General features: G+C 39.2%; 1 protein-coding gene across 5 annotated transcripts in view; it reads right to left on the bottom strand.

Annotated features, from left to right (window-relative positions):
• Pparg (peroxisome proliferator activated receptor gamma) overlaps positions 1–25,106 on the bottom strand; it is a 131,871-nt gene that overhangs the window by 42,148 nt on the left and 64,617 nt on the right. For all 5 annotated transcript variants that reach the window (XM_006978521.4, XM_076567638.1, XM_006978520.4 and 2 more), the window contains 2 exons: positions 9,431–9,658; positions 7,531–7,700 (listed from right to left, as the gene is read on the bottom strand). In XM_006978521.4, the coding sequence (XP_006978583.1) occupies positions 7,531–7,700; positions 9,431–9,656 (396 nt within the window). In that variant the 5' untranslated portion in view covers positions 9,657–9,658. The remainder of the gene's footprint in view (positions 1–7,530; positions 7,701–9,430; positions 9,659–25,106) is intronic.

Genomic DNA, 25,106 nt, shown 5'->3' with positions numbered 1-25,106 from the left:
AGTGAGGACTTTTCTGAATTCTCTCTCACACTGTTTAGTGCAAGCATACCTTCTTAACTCTCAACAACACTATCAACCAGCTCTGAGGACTAAATGAGCCTTTAAAATCTAGCCAACCCCAACATGAACACTGTTATCCTTCTTCTTGGTGATGTGGATGTTATCTTTCCCTCTGTGTCAGAATGACATTTGAGCTTTCCATTAGCTTTTTCATTGTGATATTTATGTATTTAACTTTTAGAAGTTTCACTTAATCTGTTTTTTTAAGCCTGGGCATTCTTGAGGGGTCTGTTTGGCTGGTTCCTTGCTTTGATCCTCTCCCCCTTTGAAAACAAGTCTTACAGATCTGCTCTTACACCTGCTTTTGGGAGATGGGTAGACAGTGTCAATACTAGTCTGCCTCTTTCTTTTTTTTTTTTTTTTGATAGATGTCACTCAAAATGATTGCTTTTGTATGTGGCTTCTGATGTTTTATTTTGAAATTATCTTTGGACCATAAACTGTAAAAATCCTATAAAGTCTAAATTGGAAATTCTTTCCTTCAAAGAGAAATTGAAGATGCTTCTTCTGGAAGTCCAGGCACCAGTGACATATGACATTCTAATATCTTTGAGAATCCTGGCTCCATACAAATGCCCAAACTCAGCTCCTCTCACTCGATGGCTCTGAGCACGGCAGTACAGCACCTCCCCAGCTCTGTGAGCAGCTCCCCTGGAAAGCCCTGCTGAGAACTCTGTTTTTGGCTTGTTTTGTCTTTGATGTTGTTTTGGAATTTATGCTACTCCTTGTGATATCAGCAGTATCCCCAAGAGTTTTTCCCATGAAGAAACTGATGTAATAGAAACGTGTTACCTCTCAAAGGGCCCCAATACTATGGCTGTGCCAATGCTGATGATTAGCAGCAAGTTAATGTGCAAAGCCACTCTTCTTGATCCATACTGATGAGGAGTTTTGATTACCATAATGATAAAAAAATTAGCTTGATTCATATGATATATATCAAAAGTGAATCATTTTGGGAAGATTTGGAGTCCTTCATTGTTAAGAAATAATCATCCTGGATATCATCTATGAATTTTATACAGATACAAAAAAATTTTTTTGAGACAAGGTCTCACTGTGTAGCGCTGGCTGTCCTGGAACTCACTATGTAGACCAGACTGGCCTTGAACTCACAGAGATGTGCCTGCCTCTGCCTCCTGAGTGCTCGGACTAGTGATTTATGCTGCTGTGCTCAACTCTGTATACAAATTCTTAATCTGAATATATACAGAATATATATCTAAGAACTTGCTTTTACTGTTATTCTCCTCCAAATTAATGATAAGCAATTGTCTTCATGTCCTTTATCTTTCAAGAAACAAGAGGAAGATATAAGAATATCACTGAGTGTTTTTCTATGAATTTATTTGCTGACTTGAAGAATAAAGCTGACTTGCCCAATGTTTCTTCATATCACTAATAAGGAAACACTCCAACAGTACTCTTTAGTAGTTTAGGGTCTATAAAACAATGTGTATTTTCAGTTGACATTTTTATTTTTCTTCATCTTTTCACAGTTAACCCTTTGGATTACCATGCAGTGAAAATGTAATGAAGTTTGTAGGTTACTGTTTCAGAAGCTGCTCTTGTGTATACATAGATTCTAAAATCTTCCAATTTGTCTGTGAGAAAATTACTCTGGCTTTTGTTTATGTCTTGTTTTTAAATATTTTCCCAGTTTCTCTTTAATTATTTTATTTAACTATTATTATTATCGTGGGGGAAGGGTACCTATGTGCCATGATATGTGTATGTGGAGGTCAGATAATTACTTTATGGAACTGATCTCTCTTTCCACCGTTAAGTTAGGTTGTGTGTATTTAATTCAGGTAGGCAATCAGGTTTGTTCAGAAAGTACCCTTACCTGCTGAGCCATGTTAATGGCTCAATTATTTTATTCATTTTTTCCTTATTTTTAGTTTATGTGTATGGGTGTTTTGCCGGCACTTAGGTCCTTACACCCCATGCATGCAGTTCCCACAGAGGCCGGAAGAGGGTGTAGGATCTCTGGGACTGGAGTTCTAGATTGCTGTGTGGGTGCTAGGAATTGAACCTGAGTCCTTAGGAAGAACAGTCAGTGCTTTTAACTCCAGCTCCACAGTTCTTCTATTTTTAACAAAACTTCATATACAACAAGCTTAGCATGGTATTGATTTTACCATGAGATTAAAAGTTCTGTGCTGGGATTGCGTGCAGCCTTCTCATGAAGTACAGTCAAGTATAGGAGCTGAGTTATTGAGCTACTCTTGGCAGGCAGGAATGTATTCATTTACACAAAACAGGGCCCAACATGGAAGTAAGGTTCCTTGTGCTGTAGTGCAGACATATTTACTCAGAGCTTTAGGTAAGTGTTGGTTCTAAATGATCTTTCAGAAGAGATTACAAAGTATGATTGCTCTGGTTTGAGTATGTCTCCCAAAGTTCAAGTGTTAAGTTTTAATCTTTATGTGAAGTGGAAGAGGGTGGAACTTAATCTGACTGTTGGAAGCTGGAGGTGGGGCCTTGGGAGAGTGATTAAGATTAGATAAGGCCTTTAGGGTAGAGTCTGTGATTGAATACTGGTTACTTTATAAGAGGAAGAGAGACTAAAACACACACACACACACACACACACACACACACACACACACACACACACCCCACACTCACCACTTCCTGTCTCTCACCTGTGTAAAGTCCTACACTACTTTAGAATTCTAAATTAAGAAAGCAATCACCAGTTGTGGACTTGCAATGTGAGGCCAGAACCACAAGCCAGAATAAATCTCTTTTTTATAAGTATGAAGCCTCAGGTATTTTCATTTTACTAATGAAAAGGGCGTAAAACAATGAGGACACTCAAGAAAACAAAACCAAAAACGTGTATTTGCAAGCAGCGAATGATTGTTTTTTTTGAGCTCTAAGCCATGTATAAACTCTCAGAAGGAAGATGCTTTATTTCATGTAAGTCTGCAATAGTAACACACCAAGAACCTGTCCCTTTGTCACTTTATCAACGCCAATCATTTGCTCCTTTCTGTTTGAAGTTTGACAGGGATCACAGATACGAGCTATACACTGGCATCTTAATCTTCTCACACGAGAAAATGCCACAACAGTTACCTTAGGCAATATTCCTTTTGATCCATAGTGAGTCCATAAGCTTTATGGTCAACTGAATTTTAATTATGGGAGCACCCATACACTATGGAAATTGAAAATATTAAACTTCCCAGATGCATTTTAAGCTATGTACAGGTGAGAAAAAAAAAACCATTTTCTAATTTCATTCTCCTTAGTTCTCAGGGGTACTAGTGATAAGCTGAGCAGACATCTTTGTTAGTAACAGTCTCTGGTCAAATGTATTGAGAATGAGGCAGTAGTTTGGAGCTTAAGTTGTGTTTCTTCAGGCCCCATGCCCTGTAATAATGGGGGTCAAACTTTTGAATCTCAGGACTTTTTTACTACTAAATTATTGGGATGACTTTAAAGAGCTTTTATTTAGGTAGGCTTCATTTACAGATATTTGTTAGACAAGAAATTAAAACTTAGAAGAGCTGATTTTTGAGACAGGACCTGTGTTTCCCAAACTGGTCTCAAACTTCTGGTCTCAAATGATTCTCCTTCTTCAGCCACTGGGGCTATGTGTACATATTACAGTAATGTGGTGGTTTTAATAAGAATGGCCCCAGAGGCTCATATGTTTAGATGCTTAGTCACCAGGGAGTGGAACTGTTGGGTAGGATTAGAAGGATTAGGAGTAGCCTTGTTGGGGGAAGTGTGTTATTGGTGGTGGGCTTTGAGGTTTCAAAAGCCTATACCAGATCCAGTCTCTCTCTCTCTCTGCCTATGGATTAGGATGTAGCTCTCAGCTACTGCTCCAGCATCTGCTTGCACGCTGCCATGTTCCTTGCCATGATAATGGACTACACCTCTGAAACTGTAAGCAAGCCCTCACTTACATGCTTTCTTTTATAAGAGTTGCCATGGCCACAGTGGCTCTTCTCAGCAATAGAACAGTGACTAATACAAGTACCAGCATCCAACAGAGAAATGACATGTAAGGGCATATGAGCATATGTTCCACCAGCTACCATCACCCCAAATCATGTAGTTTCTAAAACACTTCAATCATACTTGCGAGAGAATGAGAGTGGGAAGGTGAATAAACAGTGTTAACACTGTGGAATAATTTCAAACCCATGGCTGCCTTGAAAGAATCTCATGAACTTCTGAGGCTCTGTGTTAACTTTGAGAACTTCGACATGAAGAAGCCAATCACATCATTAGCATTTTTACATTTCTGTTATTAATTTAAGTGCGTACACACACCAGTGGGCCCTGTTACACCATCATTATACATATGCATCATTATGCTTTTTCCCCATTAATGTTTTTTCGTCTTTAAAATATACAGGTCTTCTGCTGGGGATGGTGTCACAGGCCTGCAATCCCCAGCAAGGTGGGCAGAGGCATGAATATTATGAGTATGAAGCCTGTTTCAAAAAATAAAATAAGAGTTCAAGGCCAGCCTGATCTACAGAGTGAGATCCAGGACAGGCACCAAAACTACATGGAGAAACACTGTCTTGAAAAACAAAAAATAAAATAATAAATGTATATGTCTATTTTCCTTTCCTAGGAAAGCACAACTTTTTCATTTTTGGCTAGGAATTCCATCTTCTACATTTTGGGAGACTTTCAAATTATTACAGTTAAATATAATTCTCCTGGTTTTCTTGTACTGTTTTTTGCTTGGTTGGTTTTGTCTATGGCAGGTAAGGACTTACATGCATTTTGTCGGTTTTATTGTTTGCTCTGCATCTCTGCCTTCCACCCTGTTTTTCTTGTCTGCTTGTTTTGTTTGACATTGCAGGGGGTGGAACTCAGCCTTGTACCTGCTAAGCAGGAGCCCTGTCGCTAAGCTACACCTCCAGTCCCCTTTCTACCCTTTCCTGATCACAAGGTGTGGTGATATTGTGTTCCCCAATATATTGTGCACACTAATAAATTTATCTGGGGTCAGAGAATAGAACAGCCACTAGATATAGAGGCCAGAAAATGGTGGCACACACACCTTTAATCCTAGCATTCCAAAGGCAAAGATCTGTCTGGATCTCTGTGAGTTCAAAGCCACACTGGAAACAGTCAGGCATGGTGACACACGCCTTTAATCCCAGGAAGTGATGGCAGGAAGCAGAAAGGTATATAAGGTGTGAGGACCAGGAATTAGAAGCCTGTTTAAGCTTTTAGGCTTTTAGTAGCAGTTCCACTGAGATTCATTTGGATGAGGACTCAGGGGCTTCCAGTCTGAGGAAACAGGATCAGCTAAGGAATTGGCAAGGTGAGGTGTCTGTGGCTTGTTCTGCTTCTCTGATCTTCCAGCATTCACCCCAATACTTGGCTTCAGGTTTGATTTTATTAATACGATCTTTTAAGATTCCTACTACAACAAGGTGATCTGGATATTCTTCCTCTTTCTTTTTTGCCTGCTTTGTCTTCTGAGTTTTAGTGCCTTCAGAGCATAACTTTTATGACTATCACCAAATACTGAAATGGTTTCTGACTTTCAATTCTCAGCTGTTCTCTTCAATGTTAACTCCTATGAATGTGTGACTAGAATAGGGTGGAATTACTTGCTTGCAGGCTCTAATTTTCTAGACACTTTGCCATCATATAGGAAATAAATTACTATGAAGTCTGAGCAGTCAGACAGTTCACACTCATTAATGTATATGACCAGCATGACCCAAACTGAACAGTTTCTTCAGATAAATATGGCTCAGAATTCAGTAACACCCCCAAAAATTGTGTGAATCTTACTCATTAACTACTTGCTCATTAAATACATACTCTTACTACTTACAGGGATCTTAGGTTGTGCATAATGATTTAATTTCATAGCTATTTTAATCAAAGAGTGATTTCATTGTTTGTGCTTTTTTGAAACAAGGTCGCTCGCTGTCCTTCTGCCTCCACCTCCTGTGAGTGGGGATCACAGGCATGTGCCATCATGCTAGGCTCATGAATGGGCTGTAGTGTGTTAAATGAAAGCATCTTTTGCCAGGAGTGTTTCAAGGACTCATTCTGAAATTCAAACCTTAGAGATATGTAAGACCTTGGCTGCCAACCCAATCAAATCATTTTCTACCTGAGGTGACTGAGGGCTAAAGCATTTATGTGACTGGCAGTCTGTGACTGAGAAAGTGGCAGAAGTGAGTCTGGCTTGTATCTTTTTAACATATTAGATTGCTTTTGGACTGAGAAAAAAACCTTAGAGATCACCTAATTGAAGTTCATTGTTTTACAGATGAGAAAATGATTGCAGAATGTGGTTAAATAATAACGCCCCCCCCTGCACATTTGTATAATATCTGCTGGAGGTAAAAATTTTATAAAAACTAGTTTCCCTTTCTGACCTATCATCATCTAGAACCCGGAAGTCCTAACACACGCCTACCTGGTGTACTTCATCTTCATTTCCCTGAAAAATCCCAAGTGAAGCAGTACTTCTTTCGTTTATGTTTGATTTTGTTTGAGACAGGGCTGGCTTGAAACTCCCTATGGAGATCAGGCTGGCCTTGAACTCACAGAGATGCTCCTGCCTCTGCTCCTGAGTGCTAGTATTAGAGGCATGCACTACCACACCCCTCAGTATTTATAACACAAGTACTGATAAACAATGTAGTCTATGGGCACACGATAAATTAAATGTTATTTTTTCCTTGAGTATGTTAAAGTTATTTTTAAACTACATAAAAACATGAATGTGTTAATGTATTTTTCTTATAACTGGGGCAGCATATTATTAACTTCGTAGAGCACCCTTTCACAAAGGAAGTACGTAGTTGTCTCTTTTCGCTTATTACACAGGCTTAGGCTGACGCTGGGCCAAGGAAACACAGCACTAGTTTAGGGCTTGATAGGGACAAGCCTCACTAATCCATAATTTTATTTCCCCTTTTGCAGTCCTAAGGATGAAATCCAGGGTCTTGCACCTGCTCTACCACTGAAGCCCTCACTCCAGTGATCCCATGCCTTTGATTCACAATTTCTACAGCCATAATATAGAGATATGCTCAATATTACAGCATTAGTCTACAGATAAGTGATACTCACATATAATCTGTCAAATCTTACTTGTATAAGAGATTATATAGCATGATGAAAAACACACAAAGGATATCAGGGAATTCAGGTCCTGGTGCTGGCTCACCACTCACTGTCTTGCTGTGACATCTTGGACAAGTACTTTTAAAAAAATTCTATAAGATACACTTAGATGGGTGTCTCAAACAGTCATGTTGGAGAAGGAGAAGAGGGGCAGGGTAACCCTGCTTTTATCAGCTTTTCTTAGATTTTCAAATATTATATTACTTGAAGAATGAGTTCTGCCAAAAAAAACCCCACAATTTTATCTTAATTTCTTAGAGTGAGTTTGCAACAGGAAATGGAATAAGTAAAAGTTCAGAAAATTCTTGGATCATTTTTTTAAAAATTCATTTTTACCTTGCATCCTTCACAAGCATGAACTCCATAGTGGAAGCCTGATGCTTTATCTCCACAGACTCGGCACTCAATGGCCATGAGGGAGTTGGAAGGCTCTTCATGAGGCCTGTTGTAGAGCTGGGTCTTTTCAGAATAATAAGGTGGGGATGCAGGTTCTACTTTGATCGCACCTGTGCATTGGAAAATTCAAGAAGATGGTTATCTCATGGCAAACAATCCTAAAAAGGCACCGTGGCTTCCCATGGTGGCCTTCATATTTTCATGCCATAACTTTACTATCTCGGAGAAGAGGTTCTGGGGAGCATGAAAACACACTGGTGCTTAGATAGGAAAAGGAAAACTTTATCATCTCAGGCAAGTCCCAACACCCCAGAGCCTCACCTGCACAAATAAAGCGGGAAAGGAATTAAGAGCACAGGTTTGAAGCAGTGTAGCTTACTGGGCAAGAGGATGGGCTGCATCTGGCACTCATTCTGTTATTATGGGTCTTTTTGAAATGTTGCTCTTTAGAAGTAGTTTTAAACCTTTCTTGAAAAAGAAACACAGAAGGAACCTGGCTGAGAAAATATCACAGTGAGCCCAGCCTGAGGTGCCAGGTTATCAACAGGGTTGAGTCAAGAGGTGGTTTGTAAAGTGATCTTTGATAGAGAGCAGGAGAAACCTGTGTGAAGCAAGTACTGCCTTTGCTGGTGGCTCAGGCCTATCGAATTTCCATATTAGGCTTTAACCCAGAACCACACAGATAAATACAACCACGTATACTATCTATCTAAAGAAAACAACTAGAAATTACAGGAAGTTCTTATTTATTATCAAGTAATGATTGCCAGTGACACAGGGGTGACTCTGGAAAACCAGCACATCAGCCCACAAGATAAAAATCAAGGAAACAGCATCAGAGAAATGATACTTTATCTTGAAAAGTTCAGTTCTGTCTTTTTTGTTGTTGTTGTTTGATGGTAGTTTACTTAATGGCATGATGATCTGTCAATCAGTTACAGTGTTAAAATGTAAGTTTGTGCTCCAAACTAGGATTTGGGGTAAATTTCACAAACTACGGACTAGAAAAAAAAATACAGCTGTAATAGTAACTTAGTGATGACTAGTCATAAAAGTTGATCTACAACTATGACTTATTAACTAATAAGAAGCTGGAAGAATTCAAGGTTTACATGATGGACTCTTAGCCTAAGACACAACTGGCAATGTAATCATGTTAGAAACGCTCCTAAGTCCCTAGTCTATGGGTAGGCTTCTTGAATCCAGTGCCTGAGGTGTGACACCCTGCACAGCCTTGGTGCAGTGGGAAGGGGCTGGGACCTGCCTAGGCTCAGTGTGCTGGGCTCTGCTGACTCTCCATGAGAGACCTCGATTTGGGGGAATGTGGGGATATGGGGTGGCTTGGAAGAGAGGGCTGGGGGGTGAGAGGAGGGAGGGGGGGATCTGTGGATAGCATGTGGAGTGAGTAGAAAAATTCTTAATAAAGAAAAAATAAAAAAAAGAGGGGGTTCTGTGCTGGGAGAAAACAGTTGGAAAATTAGAACAAAGTATGACAGATACAGAATGTCTGTGTGTGTTTGTTCACTTATGTGTAGGGGTATGTTTGCCACTAAGATAATAAACTATTCAAGATTGAAAAAAAAGAAATGTTCCTAAGAAGGTATCAAGAAAGGAAAGAAAGGAGGAAGGGAGGAGAAGGAAAGGGGGGGGGGAAAGGTTGGGAACAGAAATTCATGTGCTGTCTTCTTTTTGCCTATCACAGATACTTAGAAGTTCAAGGGCAAAGGATTAATGAATAAAGATGCCTTCTCTTTGGAGTGCTAATCTCTTGAGCATTTGTTCTAGGGTTATTCAGAGATTTGTCTAATTCTAGTCTTAGTAGTTTGAAAAGTGGACATACTTTGGTATTCTTGGAGCTTCAGGTCATATTTGTAATCAGCAACCATTGGGTCAGCTCTTGTGAATGGAATGTCTTCATAGTGTGGAGCAGAGATGCTGGAGAAATCAACTGTGGTAAAGGGCTTGATGTCAAAGGAATGGGAGTGTTCATCCATCACAGAGAGGTCCACAGAGCTGATTCCAAAGTTGGTGGGCCAGAATGGCATCTCTGTGTCAACCATGGTCATTTCTGAAATGGAAAAAGAACAGGATGTGAGTCAAGTTCTGGAGGAGAGATCAGGCCTCTAAGGACATATAGAGAGGAAGCTGAGCTTAATAAAGCATTTCACTAGACTACCCAGTGAAGAAGGAGTGCATTACTGCCTTCCTAGCACCATCCAGGTGGTTTTACAGCCTTTACAGCCTTTACTCGAGTATATTAGCATATACCCTACAGTGTGTAGCTGCACGGAACAAATCCATCTACAACATGTCATCAGCTGGATCTGATAATGGTTATTTTTCTTACTTCAAATTGTTTCCACTTTTATTAAGATATAACTGATAAAATATTTAAATGATCACTATGGTGATACTTTGATATATGTATGCACTGTGAAATAATTACAGTCATCAATTTAATTAACATATTCATTTTATAGAATTATTTTTGTCTTTGTGTTGAGAAAACTTAAGATTTGCTTCCTTAGCAAATTTCAACTGTATGATACAGTATTCCTAACTGTAGTCATCTTGTTGTCCATCAGGTCTCCAGAGCCTAATGGAAACTATGGCCAGTCTTTCCATTTCTCTTATGCCCGGTCCTTGGAAACCAGCAAGAGTGTATGGCATTTGCTTTCCTGCTACTGGTTTAGTTCTCTTAGCACAATGTTTCTTTGGGTCATCTATATTGCTACAAGGGACAGAATTTTCTCCTTTTTAAAGGCTATATAGTACTCCAGTATGTGTGTGTGTGTGTGTGTGTGTGTATGATGTGTGTGTGTGTGCATGATGTGTGTGTGTATGTATGCATGATATATATGTGTGTGTGCATGCATGTGCATGTGTGTACATTTTGCATATGTGTGTATATACATACCACAGAGTTTTTTTTGTTCATTTTTATTTGTTCGTGTGTCTTAGACTCTTATGCCAGTTTCACCTCTTAACTATAGCAAATAGTGTCATAATGTATGTGGGAGCATAGAAATCTTGACATAGTGACTTTAGTCCCCTGGTCATATTGTCTAGCAGTGGGACTGCTAATGACGTGGAAATTCTACTTTTGATTTTCTGAGGTTCTCCACTTGTGTCCTATAATGGCTCCACAGTATCCAGTATACATCACAAAAAAGGATTTTGTTACTCTACATCCTGTCTTCTCTTCATGTACCAGCCATTCTAACAAGTGTGGAACAGTATACTTTATTGTAGTTTTGATTTGCATTTTCCCCAGGAATTAGTGATGTTAAACACTTTTTCATACACCTATTGACCATTTGTATGTTTTCTTTTTAGAAATAGCTATGAATCTTTGTGCTTTGTCTTGGACTGAGATCTTTTTGGTGTTTTGTTACTGATTTTCATTTTCCTCGTGTTTGTGTTCATTTGTGTGTGCATGTGTGTGTGCATGCATATGTAAACCTGTGTGTGTGGAGGTGTCATCCTCAGGAATGCCTTTCACAACCTTTGAGATGGGGGTCTCTTGTGGCCTGAAGTTTACAGTTAGGCTAGAATGGCTGGTGGTAAATGCTGGTGATTTTTTTTTCTCCACCTTCCCAGTGCCAGGAATGTAAGTGTGTACTAGTATGCCTGGTATTTTTCTGTGGGTTCTGGGTAGTGAACTCAGTTTCTCATGCTTACAAGCACTTTACTGACTGAGCCATCCTTCTTCTAGCCCTGTGTATTTGAGATTCTTCTCTCTCTTTCCTTTTCCTTTTTTCTTTTCTGCCTCTGCTTCCCAGGTGCTGAGATTAAAGGTGTATGCCACCATGCCTGGCTCTTTTTTTTTTTAAATTTATTTTTATTTTACGTGTATGAGTGTTTGCCTACATGTATGTATGTGTACCATGTGCATGCCCAGTGCCTGAGGAGGCCAGAAGATTGTGTCAGATCTCCTGGAACTGGAGTTACTGGCAGTTATGAACTGCCATTTAGGTGCTGGGAACTGAACCAGGGACCTCTGAAAGAGCAGCAAGTGTGCATTTTTCTAAGTATGATTTGCTAATGTAGTAAGTAAAACAAAGCTCTGACTCATTTGGGTCCCAAGTACTGAGTATGAACTGTGAGTCACTGGTTTGTACAGACTATAAGTCTTTACACATTTCTAAGTCTGACTTGGTTTACTTGAAATGAGCTCACCATTCAGAGTGGTGCCTCAAAAAGTAATCACTACTCTAAATGCCCCAGAGCTGTGTAAATTCAAAATTGTTAACCCTGGTGACAAAGAAATGAACTCATAAATTTTATCTTGGCTGTAATCATATTAGCAGCATTTGACAAAGGTTTTACTCACAGTAGATGCTCATTAAATATTTATCCATTAAACATTACATGACTTGATGGCTGGAGGAGGTAACTGTGAACTTTTAGCAGAGGGGCAGGGAAGGAGAGAAACAAACAGACCCACTGAGTATCTCTCATGTACCAGACACATCTATCTTTTCTTCCATGTGTGCTGAACTGTCCTCACTTTATAGATCAATAAGACAGGATTTATCCTGTCAGGTTACATGACTTGCTCAAGGTCCATGGGCTAGGTAGGTGTGGGTGACGCAAACTCAAGGCTGACTCAGAAACTCTATCCTTTCAAATTAATCTCTCATTGATAAAAATGTTCTAGAAGATGGACTCTTCTCATAGGGGTATTGGAGAATGGTTCTCTTGACTTTTCCCAGCATGCAGAGAACTAAAGCAATTTTTTCACAAAGGCCTCATGAAATGAAGGGGTTCAGTTATAGTCTTCATGAGAAACATAATGCCTTGTAGATACAAATAAGGAGATTGGCTCTGTGGATGTGCTTTGTGGCTGCAAGTGAGTTCATTAGGCACATTTGGGTTCCCATGCCAAATATCTGCATAATAAATACCCAAACAACCTTCAGTTATCTGTGTTACGGTCTAAACACTGCACACCAAAAAAGAGGAATGTGTATTGGTGATAACTTAGAGAACGTCCTGGTCTCAGTGACATCTAGAAAGAAGCCTGTGCTCCTAATTAGCAGGAGCACTCATAAAATTATGTTGTTTGCTTCAAAATTCATCTACACGGACCCAACCCAAGTCACTGCATTTACTCTGCTGCTCTTCCTAGCATGTTTAATTTTCATTTCTCTATGTCCTTACCCTTTGCTATCAGTTATTTTCATTTCAAAAGATCTCCTTTCTTGTCCAGATTATAATACCCTTAAATTTGGATGTTTCTCATGACATCTATTGTGACTGATTAAGTGAGTTAAAGGTAGTGGGTGTGCCTCTGTACAGACACTGAGAAGTGAAAATAAGAAAGATAGGTAGGTTACAGGGAAAGTGGTCATTCATCATCTTATTGGTTTACTTCTTTTTCCATTTGGGGATGGAACCCAGGGCTTTGCACATGCTAGGCAAATGCGCTACCATTTTCTTAGTCCTCCATCTGAGCACTGGCTTTAAAAGAGTGCACTATCAGGTCAGGCTTTACAGATTTAAAAATACTTTTTAGATTTATATAAAATTAAGTAGAAGGAGAGCTCTTATATAGCATCTCACCTTCTGAGATACAGGTGTCCCTCTGCCATTGTCCTTTGCTAGTGTGGCACACCTGTGACAACTAATAAGCCACTATGGATATGCTGTTATGAACTAAAGTCATATCTATATTAGGCACTGTGTGTAAATAAGTCTATGGACAGTAACAGCAGTGTAATGTGATGTGTCCATCATTACAGTATCGTACAGAACTATTTATCTGTTCTAACCAACCCCTGCATTCCCGTATTCATTTTACCCTTTCTTTAAAGAATGCTGACTCACTGAGCTCTACTATTAAGCATATGTTGTCAGAGAATCAGGGCAACCAGCAACTTGTATAATAAATCACCATGGCATTAGAAGTCCTCCATGACACAGCCCTAACTTACCCTTTCAGTCTTATTATCCATTGGTTGTTTCAGACCTTATTTCCATGTTTGGCATGTTCTACTGCTAGATGTGCCATGCTGTCTACCTGCCATGCATTCTCTACTCTTGCCCTTCTTTGTAGATGCAGATTCCTGAGGTCACTGTAGCTTTTCCTATCCTTCATTTCGTGCTGTGGGATGGTCTGTATGTCAAATTACTCTGACTGGTCAATAAATAAAACACTGATTGGCCAGTGGCTAGGCAGGAAGTATAGGCGGGACTAACAGAGAGGAGAAAGGAAAGAACAGGGAGGCAGAAGGAGTCACTGCCAGCCGCTGCCAGAAAAAGCAGCATGTGAAGATGCTGGTAAGCTACAAGCCACGTGGCAAGGAATAGATTTATGGAAATGGATTAATTTAAGCTATAAGAACAGTTAGCAAGAAGCCTGCCATGGCCATACAGTTCGTATGCAATATAAGTCTCTGTGTTTACTTGGTTGGGTCTGAGCAGCTGTGGGACTGGCAGGTGACAAAGATTTGTCCTGACTGTGCGCAAGGCAGGAAAACTCTAGCTACACATTTCTGTGCACCACACTCCTCCTCGTCTTTCAAAGCTAAACACTACTTTCTCCATGAAGCCTTCATGACTCCTCCTCTTCTTTAATGCTGACATAATTTCCGATCTATTTAAGTATCTACACTATAGATATAAATGTTATAGACTCTATAGTACTTGTGTTTGCATGTTGTCTGGAATGAAGAGATACCTTATCATCCTGTTTCCCGTTAGTCCTTCTGCATGGTTGTTGTGTTCTAAACACTTGCCAATTAAGTAATAATGTTATATGGGGAAGAGAGAAATGACTTCTCATTTCTCTGAGAAGGAAGAAGAAAATTAAGATACTTCCTCAGTAGTTTAGTTTTGTCAAGATGTAAGCTTCCCTGGAAAGATTAAGCTTTGGCATGATAACTAAGACTCAGCATGAGCTCAGACCCTGCTCTGAACCTCATGTTTTAGTCTTTTCCCTTTGGGGACTATCAGGAAGATTAGAACTAAGGTAATTTTTTTCTTCTTTTGTCATACTGGGCACTGAACCCAGACTTGCCCATATGATAGGTAAGTGCTTTACTACTGAGTTATACCTTAGCCCAAGTTTCCTTATTTTTCTAAGACAGAGGACAAAGAAGGAAGAAAAGAATTTGCCTCTTCATCTCTAAGAAGACATATTGCTGAAATACATGCTCCCCACCCCCCGTCTCTGTATTCTGGGACACCTTGACCTCAATGGTATTACTCCATGGACATGGTTATTGGAAGGCACAGGGTCCAAACATGCTTTATTTTCCTTTTGACTTAGAGATGGTCCAGGAAAGCTGCTTCTTATTTTGTCTCTAGAAAACATAAGCTTCTGTTGCTGCCAAGCTGTAAGTCAAGTAGGTGTTTTTTGTTACCCCGTGCAATTACCCATGAAAGAGCAAATGGACAAAATATTTGCATGAACAACAGTCCTTCTTAGGAATAATTCAGTGTCTTAACTTCCAGCTGGGTGACATGAGTCTTGTTGCCTCAGGGCATATCCTTCAATTTCACAACTTTCAAGAAAGTCTTTAGACACATTTTGTGTGCAATGGCACAGCTCTATGCTGTTTCTCTTTGACCTTCAAACTTGGCTTTCAATTCTGTTATGGTTAATGAGCAGCCTTCTCACACTACTCCAAAGTGTAACGCATTTCAAACAAAAGTGCAATCGATTTCACGCAAGAGTAAAGTGACTTCTCTAACCGAATAGGATCTATTTGGGAGTGTGGAAGTGGGTCAGAAAGATACCAGATTATGGAATCAAGCACCAGGACTATATGGTTTGCCTTTGGATTATGATGTTGTTCTCTAGGGAAAGAAAAACTTCTATTAGAAATCTGGAAAGGGCTAGGGTGTGATTTAGTGATGAGAGTTTGCTTAGCATCAGTGAAGTCCCAGGTTCAATCCCCAGTACAGAAAAAACAAGGTAAATGACAACATTAAATCTATTCCATGATTGTTTAAAAACCCAAGGTATAAAGTTCTATAGAGGTCGGGGTTGTAGCTCAGTGGTAGAATGCTTTCTCAGCATGTACAAGATTCTGGGTTCAATTCCTAGCACCCCAAAAGAGGAGGAAAAAAGGACACCTGAGCTAATACTGTACCCCCTCAGTATTTACAGTGGTTGATACAAATAGATCCCTCAGTCTTTAGTAAGGATTATACTAGGTACTGGACTGCAATGATCTCTTTTAATCCTTACAATATCTCTGTACAGAATATTCAGAATTTTTTTCTTTATTTTTTTCTGTTTTGACAGGGTCCTGGCTGTTCTGGAATTCACTTTGTAGACTAGACTGGCCTTGAACTCCTCCTGCTTCTGCCTCCTGAGAGTTGTGGTTATGGGCATATGCCACCACGTATTCAAAATTCTTAAAGAGGAGTAATCAAGTGCTGAATATGTATCTTAGTGATAAACACTTGCCTAACACACATGCAGCTGAGTTCCAAGTCCAGCTCTGAAAGCTTCCAGGGAAATACGGCACAGATACAAAAGTAATTTGTAAACAATTATTAGGAAGAGCTGGGTGTTGAGCACAAACGTCAGAAGCTCTGTGGCCATATACTTAACCTCCTAAACTAAACCATTCTGCCTAGGAAACTATCACTCTTCCTGATTTCCAGGTCTACACTAAACATCAACACATTTCAACAACTCCTGCTGGGCCAGGCATAACACAGGATGCTGGTGATGAATACTAAAGAGTAACTCAGAGAAACATATTCATATGAGTAATGAAGCAATGTGGTAACATCTCATAGATTCTCTAGAGCTTAACTTTGTTAGCAATGACTTTCAAGAGACATTCAACCATGGATTTTCAATGTCTTCTTGTTTTAGTTAATGTCATGGTACTCACAAGTATGGTTCCTACTTATTTACCCAGCTAGCTCTTCCTTACTGATCTGTGTAAATCACAGCATAGTACAAACTAACTTGGGAATTATATAGTTCCTTTCCCATCTGTGAGCCAACATCCAGAGATAAAAATTGTCCTGAAACATCACAAGGGAAAAAGCCATTTTGAAATAATTGTTGTTCCCCATTTGACAGTAAAAGAACATAGGCATAATGATCTGCTTATGAAGACAGACAGTGAGAGACTGGGTGGGCAAGAACACATCTTTTCTGTCTCCTGGCCCAGCATCCTTTGAGCTTCATGGTGTTGTTACTATATTGATATAATATGTTGAAAAAGAAACTTTCATCCTAAGCCAATTTTCATAGATCGAGATGTATTTGGTCTTAATTAATATGTACAAGTTACATCAAATTTCAAAAGCCTCATGCAAGAAACCATTTACCAGATGACAGACTGTCACAGAATAAAATACAGAAGAATCATGCAACAGAATTGTTCCTGTTCTGGTTTGAATGTGAAATGTACTCCACAGGATCACATGTTGAAGCACTTAGTCCCCAGCCAGCATGCACAATTTGGGAATCTTTAAGAGGTAGGGCCTACCTGGAGCAAGTAGGCTGTTGAGGGGTGGGCCTTGAGAGTTTTAGCCTGGCCCCATTTCATCCTGCAGTCTTTTTCTGCTTCCTGTCCAGTAGAGGGATGAGGGCTTGAGGAGTCTGAGCTGCTTACTGCCATTTCTAGCCATAATGACACCTTCTCAAACCAGGATCCCCAGTAAATCCTTCTTCCTCCAGGTCATTGCTTGCTAGGCATTTGGTCACAGTGAAGAGAGAAGTATGCACTACACTAACAAAACTAATAACCTCCAAATGAATGGGAAAATTAAAGGAATGGTTCATCTAATAGATTAAGCATTGCAGTGGTCTGAGTTTTCACATAATAAAACAGATAATCCTATCTTATTTATTACTTTTGTAGGTTGTTGTTCTGAACACTAACAATAAAGAAGGAAAGAACATTGTTATGTCTAATGCCTGGATTCAAATTCTGCCTTGGAGGTCTTAGTTTTATGATCTCTATATAGCTAACTTTGCCATCTGTAAAATAATGCTACTTCGTTCCATTCTAAAGACTAATAAGATATATGTAAAACACCTAGCATAGGGACAGATACTCATTAAGTTCTAAATAAACAATAGTTTTAATTTTTGTACATATTAGTAGCCAGAGTCCTACCGTCATATAAAAGGTGGGCTAAAAGCCTCCAACGCAGCCTCTGGGGGACAGGAAGAGGAAGAAACACCAGCAGAGTGCTATTGTTCAAATAGAACTATGGATAAAACAGATGTCCTGTTTTAAAGACCTCTGGTAAGAGAGTACTTGGCTTCTCAAAATTACTCACTCCAGTGCTTAATTGCTCCTTTGTGTCAGGGAAAGTCTTTCTTATCTGGCATCTCCCCAACTGTATTATACATATGCTAATGATGTTCCTTTAAAAATCATTACACAGAAAAGTACCAGGTAGTCAAGTAAATTTAGGAAGTCTAGGTTAGACAAGGTTGAACATGTTGACTGCAAGACTTAAACTCATGATTTACACTCAGGGAAAGGACCATGCAGTAGGACAGTTTACTGTTTGGAGGACAACTGTTTATGAAACCACAGTCTACTGATGGAGCTTTTAAATATTCCTTCCAAAGTTATTACAGTGTAATCATGGACAACTGACTTAACCCCAAATTACAGGAAACTACAGGGTGGAGGTGAGAGGAGAAAGAAGAGTAGTGGGGAAAGGCAGCGTGGTAGTAAAAGGGCTGAAAGCTTACACTCTGCAGTTAGAGGTCAACAGTTGGTGAACACAGTACACAAAGTAGCAGCCACGCATGTGATTCTCAAGACATGGAGGTGAATGCCAGAAGGGAGTTCTGGGGTTAAATATCAGTAACTTTGAAACAGAATTATGGTGGCACTGGGGATTTCTTTTTTTTTTTTTAAATTAAAGTCTTTATACCATCTGATTTCTTTTTTAAAAAAGGTGTATTCATTTGATTATATTAAAAATTAAGTTGGATATCCTTTATTTTTAACTCTACAACTGAACTATACCCCAATTTCTCCTCCTCCTCCTTCGTGTGTTTTTTTTTTTTGTTTTTTGTTTTTTTGTTTTTTTGAGTGTTTTTTTGAGACAGTGTTTCTCTGTGTAGTTTTGGTGCCTTTCCTGGAACCCACACTGTAGCCCTTCTGGCCTCAAACTCACAGAGATCCGCCTGGCTCTGCTTTCCGAGAACTGGGATTAAAGGCGTGCGCCACCACTGCCCAGCTACCCCAACTTCTTAAATACCTTTTAACTGTAATATTTTCCCATGATTTCACCTAATAAGTGGGAGTAAATCTATTCTTTGTGTGTACTTTGTGTTGTTATAAAGAAATGTTTGGGTAATAATATAGAAAAGTAGAAAAGATATACTGAAATAAAAGAAAAAAAAAAGATATTTGACCAAAAGATGGCTCTCCTTCTGAGTAACACACTTACAAAATAAAATTCTATTTATTTACTTTAAAAAATTGTGGGTATCTGTGTGTGTGCACCCATGCTCACAAGTACACATGTGTTCTAGAGCCTGATTATGTGTTGAAGCCAGAGGAAAATGTTGGGTTTCACCTTGAGGCCCATCACTCACCCTAGTTTTGAGACAGCTTCTCTCACTAGTCTGGAGCTCACTTATTAGGTTAGGGTCACTGGCCACTGGGCCACAGGGGTCTGTCTGGCCCTCTCAGCACTAGGATTACAAATGTGTGCCTGCTTTTTAAAACTATGGGCCCTGGGATTGAGCTCAGGTTCTCGTGTCTTCTAGGTAAACACTTTTACCAACTGAGCCATTTCCTCAGCCCCCATGTCAATTTTCTTCTTATCCTTGATTATTGTCATGGGCCTTTATTTATTACGACAGGAAAATGACTCTGAACTTCATTCATAGAAGCATATTTAAGAATGATAGCTAACAATTTTTTAATCACTTAAGCAGCAGGTATTATATCTTATGCCCATCTTGCATGTACTTTTGTGTATATTATACATAAAATATAATTTTTATATAAAATGGTCTAGGAAGACATATGTAATTAATACCACTTAAAAGTGTTAAAAATACTTAGAGTTGCCGGATGGTGGTGGCACACACCTTTAATCCAGGTACTCAGGAGGCAGAGCCAGGCGGATCTCTGTGAGTTCGAGGCCAGCCTGGTCTACAGAGTGAGATCCAGGACAGGCACCAAAACTACACAGAGAAACACTGTCTTGAAAAACACAAAACAAAAGAAAAATACTTAGAGTTAAATAAATTGCATAATGTTACACAGTTAATTGATATTACAGCAGGAATTTAAATTCAGTTGTGGCTTCTCTGACTACAGAAAGGTTTAGAAAGGAATTCTGTGTTGTGCCATTTGTTTATTCAATATAAGAAAACATATTTTCACTCTGCTGTCTACTTAGGACTATATTAAAAACCAAACCCAGTGTTTCTCTGACTTGATTTTCCACTGGTGGATTTGGCAGAAGATGAAGTATCTAATACATATCTCTATTTGCACATTTCTTTATAATAAGCCAAAAGGCTCATGGCAAATGCTTAAATTCAGATCAACAAAGTCTCAGAGAAACTGCAGCCTTAGCCTTAGACTTTATAAGGAAAAACACACTCATGTTTTATCTCTAGAAGTTCAGTTTTTACTGAATGGGACACAGGCTGTTTAGGTAGCTTGCTTAAGCCTGTCAAGAGGCATTTGGAGAAAGGAGAGAGGACCAGATCATACTGACCATCTCTTCTGCTTCCTTACCTACAGATTCATATCCTTTCCTACTGTGGTAAAACTAGCTCAAGCATGGCTTATGGTTTTTCTGTTAAATTTTCTTTTTTTCCAAAGAGAGACTCTAGTAATAATTTAACCGAGACTAAGACTAACTGCTGATAGCTAGTGTGGTTGAATTGAAATTACTAATTTGTCCAGTATACACTGGCATCAAGTAAAGAATTCTACTCATTCATAACTGAATGAGGGCACACTATTATAGGTCCCAGGGACAATAAAAAGATAATAAAAAGACTGGAGTGTAGCTCAATGGTAGAGGGTGTTCTAGAGAAAGGGCTAGAGGGAGGGCTCAGTGGTTAAGAGCTCTTCCAGAGAACCCAAGTTCAATTCTCAGCACTCACATGGCAGCTCACAACTGTCTGTAACTCTAATTCTGGGGATCCAACACCCTTGCATAGACATACATGCAGGCAAAATACCAATGCACATAAAGTAAAAATGAATAAATCGTTTAAAATAAGAAAAAAAGAAAAGAAGAATGTTCTTGGTATGTATAAGGTCCTGGCTCAATCTTTAGCACACATAAACAATATAACACACACACACACACACACACACACACACACACACACACACACACACACAGTTTATAAAGGAATATTATGAACAATTTTATGGTATAGAGTCAATAACCTAGATGAAGTGAGCCTGTTTCTTGTGTTCATTTCTCAAAACACAGTTGGCCAAAATGTACCCAAGAAGAAATAAACAATTGAATAGGCCTATATGTTAAATAAACTGAATAATTAATTAATAACCTTATAAAATAGATGGCCAAGGTGCATTCACTGGTCAGTTCTATCAGTCATTCAAGGCAGAAATCATACTAATTTTTTGCCACTAGAAACAGATGTAATAATTCTTGATGCTATAAGGCCAACATTATCCTAATATCAAAACAAGATAAAGTCATTGCAAGGGATGAAACCCTGCAAACTAACTTGGTCATGAATATAGACACAAAAATCTCCAACAAAATGTTAAGAAACTGAACAGAGGTTGTAGTATCACATAACTTTAATCTCAGCACTTGGGAGGCAGATCTTTGAGTTTGAGGCCAGTCAGGTCTACATAGAGAGTTCTAGGACATTCAGGGCTGCACAGAGAGACTCTCAAAAAACAAAACTTCTATATACTATTTATTCTAACTATGCATAAAATTTCTCATTGATAACATAGGAGAAAACCGAGGTGAGTGTGGTGGTGATGATTTCTTTAGATACAACATGAAAGGTATGGTCCAGGAGAGATAAACTGAACTTTATTAAAATTTAAGTTATAGGCTCTGTACAAAACTGTCAAGAAAAATAGTTGTAAAAAACACATATAATAAAGGTCTTCTTCAAAATACACAAATAACTTTTTAAATTTTTTTTTCTTTTTTGAGACAGGGTTTCTCTGTGTAACTTCCCTGGCTGTCCTAGAACTGCTCTGTAGACTAGGCTGGCCTCAAACTCACAGAGATCCACCTACCTGCCTCTGCCTCCTGAGTGCTGGGATTAAAGCTGTGCACCACCACCACCCGGCCACAAAGAATTCTTAAAACTTAAGAAAATGAACAAGACTTGATCTTCAACATCATAAGTCATTAGGAATTGCTAATGAAAACAACAAGATGCTATTGCACACTGATTAGCAGGGCCACACCTTCAAACACTGACAACACCAGAAGCTGTCGAGGCTGTAGGGCAACAGGAATACCCTCTCCTTATCAGGAGGAAAGCAAAAGGGCCTGTGACTTTGGAGGACAGTGAAGCAGTTCTTCTAGAACTAAACATGGTCCTCCCATACAATTCAGCAGCCACATTCCTAACAGACTGAAAACTTAGGTCCACACAAAAAATGGCACACAGATGCTTATTACAATTTTATGATTGCCAAAGTTTGTAAGTAACAAAGGAACCCTTCAGCATATGAGTGAATAAACCATAACACAGCCAGACAATGGAGTATGTAGTTCTGAAAAAAATGAGTTATCAAGTCATGAGAGAACAGGGAAGAAGTTTCTATCATTTAGGGAAAAAAGCTAATCTGAAAGGGATATTTAATATATAATTTCAAGTATTTTATGAAAGGGAAAATTATGTAGATTAAAAATATTTATTTACAAAAATTTTATGTATATGTGTTATGTGGATGAGCAACCTGACCAAGATCTCTGCCTCCCGGTGCTAATGCTGTAATATAGAGGTACAAAGCAGACTATAAGCTATAAACACAATGAGCTATATGGTGTAGAAGATGACAAATGCTTTAGAAATAGGAAACTGGAGAACAGAAGAGGAGAAAGGCAGTGGGAAGGACAGGGTGGAAAAGGCTATTCTTACTGGAGGTAAGATCTGAGCAAAGACTAAGAGTAAAGGGGCTAAGAGAAATAGTAAAGGGTATGTCAGAGGAAAAGTACTCATGGAAGATAGAATAGGAGCCTGGGGAGAGACACCAGAACAATGCATAGAATATTGGGGAGCTAGAGAATACTAGTGATGCTATAGGAGAGCCAAGGGGAGATGGAGAGGAGAAGAAAGGAACTGTAGCCGTCTCCTGGGGTGGGATAGGCAATTCTTGGCCAATTTGGGATTTTGTTTATTATCTGTGATTTGGAAGTCACTAAAGGGTGTTAAGTTAGGGACAGGACCAACTTTTTAACATGATGGATAGGAGGTGGGTGGAGAACAATATTGGGATGAAGGGTATTAAACAAACAAACAAATGAAACTTGTCAAGAGACCACTCTCTAGTTTAGAGACAGTAGATTGGATCAAGCTTTGGCAACCTAGGAGGCAGAGGAGAGAGCACATTGTCAGACTGGAGGAGACAAGAACCCTTAGATGTGACTTTTCAGAGAAAGCTTCCTTGAACCTGACCTTGAAAGACAGGGAGAACTTGAAAAGGTGGACAACTGGGAAAGGCATTTAAGGACATACTAAACTTGGAGGCAAGAGGGAATGTGGGCGTATTCTTGCAAAATGAGATTAGTCTGAAGAGAGCTGGACAGGTCCCTTCCTAGGATATGGTGGGAAGGAAGGTAAAATATATGAACTGGAGCCAAGTTACCAAAAAGCAGCGAAAGCCAGGTAAAGGTGTGAACTTCACAACACTATGATGCCTTGCAAGCAGCAGACACTCAGTAACAGTTAAGACTGCTGGAGACAGCCTTAGGGCTGTTCATCTGCAAGTCTAGTGTGGACTAAGAGTTTCTACCCAGGAGACCAGCTGGAAGGCCACACAGGAAACCTGGCACAGACTAAGGAGAGTTAACTCACATGTAACTGATAGTTGACTGTTTAAATCCACTTTATGGTGTTAACCACACATGGCACTTTCCACATGTGGGAACCTTAATCTTGTGTTGGCAATCTCTTATTCAAATAAAAATTACATGGGTCTAAAGCACTGTGTGTTCAAATAGCCATGTGACCTCAGTTCTGGGCTTGTAAGAGTGGGATTGCAGCTGCTGTCAGTTGCACATGCAGTTTCTATGTCTGTAAATTAGCTACAGGTGCAAAACTATGCATACAAAGGAAAGAGTAGCCCAGTAGGAATGTACAGAAAGCAGATTCTAGTCAAAGGATTCCAACACACTATCAAATATATTTTTGTAAATACTCAGCACCAGTAGAAGGACAGGAAGGACAGTAGAAGGACACTAACTTCTATGCCACTCTGGCGTGTCCAAAGAAACTAAAATAATGAAACCAAACTGTGGGTCAGTTCTGGTTCCCCACAGAAGTGAATAAATTTACTCAGCCCAGATTTTCTCTGAGACAAAAAATGTATACTTAACAATATACTATGATTTTAGAATTTCTCCAGCATTACTTCTTCAGGGTAAAGGTATAATTAAGGGAGTGTACTCACAGACACAATGATCTAGCAATATCAGAGCTATGATTGCATTTTTTTTGTTTAAGGGATCATATTTTATTCTACATATTTTATACTCAAATTTTAGCACTTTGAAAGAATAACTGCTCTTAGGTTGCTTTCGAAACCAACTATAATGTGATTAACAAAAGTCAGCCAGCTGAGGTGGGCCTGCCTGTGATCCCAGCACTAAGGAGAAGGAGGCAGAGTGTGGGTCTAAGGTTTGATAGCAAGACCCTGTCTTAAAAAAAACCCTGTGTTTTCTTGTAAGTGACATTTCTTTCATGATTTTCATATGCTTTAATTTCACAATTTTGGGGAGAATAAAAGAGAACTGACCATTTTGGAAAGATAATCGAGTCTAGAAATCAACCTAATTCAAGTCTTGGAGTTTAAGAAAGAAGTTCAAAACAGTTAAATCAGAAATACAGACAGAACTAGAGCTATTCTAAGGAAAAAGTTAATACCAACAACTATAAAATTCTCCTAAAATGTCTTGAATTGTTTTTCCTTCTTCACTGCTGGGGATGGAACCAGGGTTTTTATGCATGCTAGGCAAGGACTCCCCCCCCCCCAGGGCCACATTTACAGCTCTCTGAATTTCTAATAGCATGGGAGATTATGAAACTAAGAGTTGTATCAATAATTCAAATCTTTTCTGGGCTTTCACTTCAACAAATAAAGATGATTGGAACCTAGAAAGGCTTTTTTTAAAAAAATGTCTCCAAGGGGGGAAAAAAAGAACAGTTACTGCTTCTATTTAAACTCAGAGAATAATTTCAATTTTGGGCAGTTTGGTTTCTTTGGAGATGAATGTTAATGCCGTGGGAAGTAATTTCCCCATCTTAAACACAACAAAACAAAGCAACCCAGGGCTGGAGATGAAGCTCAGTGGTAGAGCACTTACTTGCTTGGCATACC

The sequence above is a fragment of the Peromyscus maniculatus genome, chromosome 3 (genome assembly GCF_049852395.1).
Source record: "Peromyscus maniculatus bairdii isolate BWxNUB_F1_BW_parent chromosome 3, HU_Pman_BW_mat_3.1, whole genome shotgun sequence".
NCBI lineage: Eukaryota > Metazoa > Chordata > Mammalia > Rodentia > Cricetidae > Peromyscus > Peromyscus maniculatus.
The sequence above is the reverse complement of the archived record's forward strand: the minus strand, read 5'-3'. Positions and strand labels throughout refer to the sequence as shown.